We start from the raw sequence: 8,834 nt of genomic DNA on the forward strand, positions 1-8,834 counted from the left end.
CACTTAGGCCCAATGGAGATGGATTCAGACAAGCATGCCACCTACAGCGGTGTAGCAGCATAAGCTAATTCAATGGAAGTGATGCTATCAAATGTCAACAGTGGTGATGCATCAGGTTCCACTTTTCTGAGCAGCTCATCAGTAAATGATGCAGTTATGCATGTAGGCTAAGAAAGTTGATTTGGGTGTGTCTAGACAGGTGTTTGGCTGTGGTATCGCTACCTTCTTTCAATTTATTATTCCATCTATCCTTCCCTCTAATAGGGTTGGCTTGAGGCACCACACACAGAGAAAGAGAGAGAAAGAGACACAGCGAAAGAGAGAGAGAGAAAGAGGGGAAAGAGACAGGCCAGTCCATAAGCGTCAGCCCACTGGCTCAGGCGGCATCTCCGAGGGAATCTCAGAAGATGACAGAGAGGGCTGGAGGAGCATCAGATAGAAGAGGGGGCAGGACAGAGAAATAAGCTCCAAAGCCCAGCCAGCTCAATCACACAGACAAGGCAGGGAATTCACATCTACAGAGAGAGAGAGAGAGAGAGAGAGAGAGAGAGAGAGATGGGGGCCCTCAACTCAGGAGGATTCCATTTACGTGGCCACTCAAGTGTTACTGTATGTGTGCACATTTATATTGCTCTCATCTCCATAGGAGAAAACGATGACAACATCACTGAGAAGACCATCTTCATCATTGCCATCATCAGCATCATACCCTTTTCCTTCTCCCCTCTATTGCTTCTTTAGATTGAGCAACAAATTGACCGTCACAAGCAATGTCCATTATTAACCACCACTACACCACCAGCACCATCGTCCTCACCCTCACCTACCTCGTCATCTTATCCCTCTCCTTCTCTTTCAGCTGTCTTTACATGTCATCATCATCATCATCATCATTGTCACCATCATCATCGTCATTATCATCATCAGCATCACCATTGTCATCATCATCATCATCGTCATTATCGCCATCATCATCATCAACATCATCATCTTATCCCTCTGGGCTTTGATATGATCTAAAACTCCCAAACAATCAATGTATTCCCACCATTGCCCTGCACACACTCTGCCTATTGGAACACACTCCCAGTCCATGACCATGTGGACTCCAGAGGCTCCTTAGCTATGAATACTGCACAGCATGTTGTTGTTGCACGGACACGCATGCAGTATGGCCATAATCCTATAACTCCAATGTTATTTCCCCTGGGTCTACACTCGCTGCATGGCTTCCCTCTACATTGTTTTTCTAAATAATGCATGAGCCTGCCCATAAAAGATACATAGCTGGTTAGGCTGCCAGGGCGGCGGCAGCGGCCATTCGCTTGGTTGGCTAACAGAGGTGTAATTAGGTGAACTAAAAGGGGGTTAAAGTGAAAGGTACCCTAGATGATAATACTGGGCCCTGCTGCCGGTTGAGTGGGACTAGAAAGGCACGCTACAGTACGTGAAACACACACACACACACACACACACACTGGGAGGCAGTATGAAAGTCTAAGGATATGTTATGCAGAGTCTGCATTTTTATTGTTATATATAACACTACAGAGCCATTTATATCACCTGAAGTTGGACTTAGCAGACAGGGCCAGTCAACAAAGTAACCAAGGCTTGCATTGTAGTAATAAAAACAACTAGAGGAAATTGTTTATTTGTGTCATGGAATGCTGCCATTGAATACAATATTGCTGAAGGATTCGAGCATGTATGCATTGCTCAATAGTCCATACATATTCAAATAGGTTGACCCCTTTAGTCTTAAAGTCCAAACAACACAGATGACATCTCAACAGAGATTATGGAGATTAATGTGATATGCCTTTTAAGAGGCAAATTGTAACATATATGTATATTTAGTAGAAAAGCAGTTAATCTCTTGGAGTAAATTCCATATGCTCATTCCTAATGCCTGGTTATCTCACAGTCTTCGCATTTACTACAAGCTGGAAGCTGGTAGATAAATATGAAGCATTCTATATGACCCACATCTATTCAGTGAGAAGACTGCACAACCAGTAAGCTGTGCTATATATTAATGATGACATACAATTCACAGTCAGGACTGCTTACCTTGTTTATATTCTGCATAGATAAAGCCATAACCTAAAGCACCCAGCTCGGTCAGTAACATATACTGATGTAATAAAACATTACATTACACTACAATTTTGACACTTAAAAACACAAGTGAACTGTTAATGTTAAAACACACACACACACACACACACACATAATACACACACACAGGGAGAGGGATATATATATATATATATATATATTTGAACAAGTCTAGTGGAACTCCAAGAAAAAAGTCATCATGCTAATCAGGTCATAATTGTGTGTGCATTCTCTTTGGCTTAATGCATCTGAGAGAGAGCCAGGAGAGAAGAGGGGAGGAGAGGGGAGGCGAAGAGAGAAGGATGAGAGCTCTTGGAGAGGGCTAGAGAGGACTGAGGGCCGAAGGGCTCTGGGATTTTGAAAAGGTCACTGGATCATGCTAGTTGGCAGACATTTGGCTACAGGGTCATTGAAAGCAAGAGAGCCTCATCCACCGAGCAGCTTGATAACCCCAGCGCACATGGCAGGGATCCACAAAAGCTCTGCCACACAAAAATCAAACAATGAGTTAGCGGGCAACACATTTTGGGGAATATGTTTCTGTTCAAATGAATATATCATTTGCAAAAGGCCACAATTTCTTTTTTTTAGAAAAGCACAGTAGCTGGTCTCCATGGCACCCTGGCTCAAAACAAAGAGGGAAGTGTTCTTTCAGTTAGCCATTCTGTGAACCTTTCAACATAAGCCTGGCATAACCATGCCATAAAAATGTTATGGAAGGTGTCAAACACTGTCATAAGTTTTCATGACAGATAATTCCCACCAATTTAACGGTGTCATTTTACCATTACCAGTAATTATCACGACAGCACTCATAATTATAGCACCTAACATTCAGGGAGTTGTCATGACAATTAACGATAATTACTGGGTGACTCTGTTACATCATTGGATATTAACTGTCATGGCCACTAATGATGGGATATGTCCTCTACCCAACCACACTTTTGACACAATCAAAGCAGTCACGACGCAGGGGTCAAGTAAAGTGCTCCCTCCCCTTCTCAAGGTAAAAAAACTGAGACTTTGCCAACATCTTGTTTTGCTGTTTTTTTAGAAGTACTGTACACTTCAGGATGGAGCCATTAGGGATATTGCACCCATTCCACCCACTGCACTCAATGGATACCTCTCCAGAGACCACGTCACCTAATTCAATGCGACTGGCTTTTATTATCATTAAATCACCTGACTAAGTTCCCCCTCTGCAATGTGCATGTTAGAAGGCCTAATGAAGGACTAATGTGAATTGCTCTTTTCCCAAGATCGCTCACACAGTACACCACCAGCTGGGTCAATCTCCACTGAGTAGAGGGGAGTCTGCCAAAACCTGGGACTCTCAAAAAATGGTCCTATTCGGAGCACAAGCAAGTGTACAGAAGAATTATGTATGGCATTTCAGGTTTGCATGCAGCTTCTTCAGAAAAAAAAAGTATACTATGAAACTATAGTATGAGGAGAAAATCATTCATGAAAATTCACCACAAGGTTTAGGTTCCACAATTCAATAGAATGCCATATCCACAAATCTGCTTGACATTTTCCACAAAAGTTCCACAAAAAAATATTTTTACACAATGATATCTTCTTATGGATTTCTGGGGGAAGAAAACCTTTCTTAAAGTTCAAACCACTCCAGGCAAGAGCCCCTTTTTCGGCATTGATCTGTTAGAGCGTTTTGACTCTGTCAATATCAATTATAACATTAAGTTAGCTTAGAAAACAATAGGGATAACCTGGCTGGCTGCTCCGCCTTTCCACCCTGACACCCACTCCACACGCCACCAGAGAGATAAGACTCCTACTCCAGGGTCAATATTTGGTGTTGTGATAGTGTGGCTTGGACAGTTACTGACCTTCCCTCTGGCTGCATCTCTTCCCCTCACTATTCAATGGGGTAAGCTGAGCAGAGGGAAGGCGCTCTTGGATCAACAGATAGAATCAGACCCTGGACCGGACCCAGCCCTGGCACAGACCGGATCCGGATCAGGGTCCGACCTGCAGATCCGGTTGTCCGGGTCCAATATTCTCTGGGTCGGGTATAAAGCTTGGGCTTGGCAGGTTTGTGTCGTTTGCTGCAGTAAAAGATGATGCCACCTGGCAGGGGCCTGAGTGGCCAGTGCCCAAGATGAAGGGGCTCTCACTGGCAGTAATCAAACAGCCTGGTTTGGGCCATCCGTCATCCCCCTTCTGCATTGGGACAAGAGTTCTTGTCACCGCAGACCAAACCTTTCCTAAGAACCACGTGGTGCTCAATGAGAAATCGTGCTTTAGGGGGCAAATAAAGGACAGACAGCCAGGGAAAGACAAGGACAAAGAAAGAGAAAGAGAGGGAGTTTGAGAGAACGAGAGAGAGAGACAGTGGGAGAAAGAGAGGAAGACAAAGAAAGAGGAAGACAAACAGTAGGAGAGAGACAAATAAAGAGAAAGAGAGACAGACAGTTAAAGAAAGGGAGAGAAAGTAAAAGAGAGACAGACAGTGAGAGAGACACATAGACTAAGAAATGGAAAGAGAGAGACAGAGACAGAGAGATTCAGTCTCCTTGCGAAACAGATCAGCTGCCCCACACTGACCAAATCACAGAGGATAAAAACTAGACCTGGCAGCCATCACAGATCTGACAGAGACAGCTCCAGTTTTTGATCAGAGACATGATTATGCAAGAGGAACGTTGTTGTCGCTCAGACAAAACCCAAAGACTTGGCCTTGACCAATGATGTGAGGCGGGATTTAGTCACAATACACACCTTGCCATCAGCACTAGATTGATTTAAAGTCTGAAGTCTTACAGACCCGCCAATCAAAAGCCAATCCAGCAACAACAAACCAGCACTAAACCAACACTATCGTGCCACAGACAAAGTTAGATCACAGAATACTGTCAACACCTCACCTATCTGAACAGGTAGAAACCAGAAATTTTTTGGAAATTCAAGCAGGAGCCTGGATTAGGGTACAGTATTTATCATGGGCTTGACCACGCAGAGAGGGCACGAAGAAGGCCAACTTCTCCCATTACAACATGCAAACAGGGGGGATGTGGGAAGGGTTTCCTGCTGAATGGCCACAACACGACGCGACGCGGGGGCCTGTTTTGCCACAGGGGGTTGCCATGACGTCAGTGTTCATTCATGGTGAATTGGACATTCACTTGGGCTGGCCAGGGGAAAATAAGCGTTTAATTCAGATGAATGAATGTGAAGAGTCACAGCCAGACACATGGACAAGCAGAGGGAGGACTCCTATGTGTGTGTCCCCATCTCCCTTTCTCTTTTACTTTTTATTTTTATACCTCTCTTTCTCAGCATAAGTGTCTATCTATATGTGTATACTCTGTCTCTCTGAATTCCCATGACTCTGTACTTATTAACATCATACATGTGTGGTGCACATAAGCATTTAGACGAAAGGTCACTGGTTATTTCAATCTGCCCCTTTGGCTCTGAGGAGGTTTACATAGCAGCAGATGTGGGATGGTGAGGAATTGCTTATTTTTGAGCAGTGAATCATTGCTTGCCTTGCCAGTTCTATTCTGCTGTGAATTAATACATTTATTGAAGGAACTGTTCATTCCTAGGTCACAATAACACTCACTCACTGCTCAAAGGTCGAAAGAGACGTCACCTCTCCAAGCTTCATTCCACGGTCAACAGTTCTCATATACCATCGCTAGGGGGTGCCCTTGCTTGAAAAAAAAACTTAACTGTCCCCTTTCCTACTGTCGAGCATATAAAAGTAAACTCAACACAATGCAGTGTTGTTGAACTTTTACTCTTGAACTCACACTTAAACAAAACCTAATATTTAGTAATCATGATGCCGATTTTCTATCCGGATTACCCACTATAATATGACGCTAACCCAAAAATATGATTTCTATTTTGGTGACATTTGGAGAGGACCGATACCTTGTTCTGCGCAACACGTGGACTTACAAAGGCGAATGGACTACTATGTTATACAGCAGGTCCTGTTACAATTAGCCACAGCAAGGGAACAATAATTCCTTATGATGTGACGGTATGTTTGACTGTAAACGCTGTACAGCTGAGCGCAGGTGCGTGATTGAAAGTAACAACCAGCGTATACCTCATAACCAGTCATGGTGAGAGGGAAGCTTCTTCCCAGTAAACCCGTGATACTGGGCAGATTTAGACGTTACATTTACAACCTATTAGGCACAGTCAGTGTGTTCATTGTGAGAAAACACATGTGGAGTAAGTTACTCACCATGTTGACTTCAGATACCATGTCTATGCTGGCGATATCTATGTTCATCCCCACTCCCACAGGGGCACCTGCAATTCCACAAATGGTTCGCAATGTAATTTTCTGTAATGTAATTTAGCATCTTCCTCTTAATAGATAACATCAATTCATAAAGATACGTTTCAACAGAAACAGAGTTTGTGACCATGTGTTCACTGAGAAGTACCAACCCCACTTGAATCGTATTACGACGGAAATTGCCGTCAAAATATCTAAATTACTCACGATTGCTGTCACTCCAGATGATTATGGGGCGAAAGCCTCCGGGTATTGAGGGTTTCAATTGAATAGTGATTATAATGACTACGGCGGTGAATAAAAACTGTCAGGATCATGATCAATGACATGCTTTGCAATCAAATGAGTTATTAAGTTCCATGGTGTCCAAAAATGAACAGGGTGGACTTCGTCTGTCTATCTGTACTACAGGAACACGGCGTGGCCCAATTAGCCTAATCTGCTGCTAATTGGGAAACATGTGCTCTTGAATTTATACCAGTGGATGCAGCGATTCATACAACACAATACTACAATGATCAATGATCAATTTGATTATTTCAGTTACCTCCAAAGTCTGGCCTCAAGCGAATGTCATATCCCTTCAACAGTCTATCCACAGTTTCTTTTACCAGTGACATATTGCTAGGGTCATTTACACTAGAAAGAGGGAGAGTATGAGAGAGAGGGGGAGAGAGAGAGAGCCGGAGAATTAGAAGCTTTTAAACAACACAGTTCAGCATTCCATGCACAGTAGTGATAAATTAAGACATATCGGCACGCTTACCTTTGTGCGCACACCACGGCAACTATTAAAGGAAACGTCCAAACTCCGAAATACCTCTTTTTCCCCATTCTGAGGATTGTCATAGTTTTTTTTGCCTTGATTTTTGTATTTCTGTGAAGACAGACGAGATCCAACTTATTCTGGCCAGTGCAGTAATTCCACTACGCGGCGCATGCGCACAGTCCACACAACAGCAAGCAGCACCAGCAGCGGTGCTGATGCTGTCGGTAGTGTAATTTCCCAGGCAGAGAAAACAATTTAAAGGGGAAACCGAGGGTTCTTCCAAGCTGACGACCCAGGCGGGAATCAATGAGATCTCTGCTGGAATCGTGGAGTCAGACATTCACCCCTTGGCATCTGAAGAAAAAAAAAACAGTTGGTGCCGGATTTTCGTTTGTTGACGTGAAATTAGACACCTCCGCAACCTTTAAGAAACAAAAAATAAACTACCAAAATGTGATCTAAAGTGAGGCAACTTTAATACTCAAAAGATGTCTGTTAGAGTTGATGTAGCGATCCGTTCATATCATCAACCTTTCACCACATACTGCATGGATGCTATTACATAAAGGCTACTCAGACATGCCGTCTACATCTTCTACTTAAATCATAGCTACCAGATAATTATGCTTAACAAGTTGTCATGTAGCAATCTGATAGTTATGCACAAAAATAAGTAATTGAAAGTAGTGGGCTGCTTAATGTTTAAAGAATTGTGGACATACCTGCCAAGATTTTGTGGAAAATTTGTGTTCTTATGTCATTGCAGGTTATCTCGACCTATATAAAGCATAAAAAACATTTACAAAACTCCTTTAAATGTTTATTTTGAAAACTTGAAAGTTCTTATGAAGATGATAAACTAAGAATAGCCTATGACATGAACAAAATCCCTAAAACACTGTAGGCCTATGAACAGCAAGAGTTATTTGTGCCTGTTGTTTCCATTCATTCATTCATTTATTCATTCATTCATGCAGTCAATCGGTCGGTCAGTCAGTCAGTCAGTCAGTCAATCCAGTCATTCATTCAGGCAGGCAGTATGTCAAGCAGTCATTCATTTACTGCGTAAGTTCATTCATTTTTGGACATCCATTGGTCTTCCATGCTATTAGAGTAAGGATGAATCGTGATGGATTTTACAATAACACATCAATATGAAAGTCACAGCCATCATCCCATTGCCGAGGGTTAAAAGCCTTGGTGGGCTAAAATAAGCAGAGGTGGGCTGAGACTATCACATGAGTAATGAGGTCTTCACTGATTTTATGGCTTTAAATGCCACTGGCTTCCTCCATCACTGCCGCCTCCTGTCTCACAATAATTTAACCCCAGGTTGACCTTGCTGTCCAAGAACTACCTGTTCCTTTAGAGTAACTGCAATTTGTATTAACCAACTTGTGTTACTGTAAGTAAATGAGCATTGACTCTTTTTTTCAGTAGCCTACAATTTAATGTACATTTTAGTATTGTGTTGATGATGCTGAAATCCCTCATGCTTAGACCTTTAACAAGCATGCAGAATGCAGGTGCAAAACAAGATAAATAGAATAGAATATAATAGAATAGAATAGAATCAAATCCATGCCTCTTAGCTTAAACACACATAAGCCTACATAATGCTTAAATCCATGTCTCTACTCTATACCTCAATATTCC

At 42.5% G+C, this 8,834-nt stretch overlaps 1 protein-coding gene across 2 annotated transcripts in view; it reads right to left on the bottom strand.

Moving 5' to 3' along the window:
• The window catches only part of gabrb2b (gamma-aminobutyric acid type A receptor subunit beta2b), a 46,300-nt gene extending 39,042 nt beyond the window's left edge, over positions 1-7,258 (bottom strand). Inside the window, exons 1-3 of one of the 2 annotated variants that reach the window (XM_076274622.1) lie at positions 7,176-7,258; positions 6,957-7,048; positions 6,353-6,420 (exon numbers count right to left, since the gene is read on the bottom strand). In XM_076274622.1, the coding sequence (XP_076130737.1) occupies positions 6,353-6,420; positions 6,957-7,048; positions 7,176-7,258 (243 nt within the window). The remainder of the gene's footprint in view (positions 1-6,352; positions 6,421-6,956; positions 7,049-7,175) is intronic. The other variant, XM_076274623.1, reaches the window with a different exon arrangement.
• Positions 7,259-8,834: the final 1,576 nt, after the last annotated feature.

This window comes from Alosa pseudoharengus, unplaced genomic scaffold, assembly GCF_046254945.1.
Source record: "Alosa pseudoharengus isolate Yale_2024_CS ecotype anadromous, Long Island Sound unplaced genomic scaffold, YU_APseudo_1.1 YU_APseudo_1.1_scf_8, whole genome shotgun sequence".
In the NCBI taxonomy this organism is placed as follows: domain Eukaryota; kingdom Metazoa; phylum Chordata; class Actinopteri; order Clupeiformes; family Clupeidae; genus Alosa; species Alosa pseudoharengus.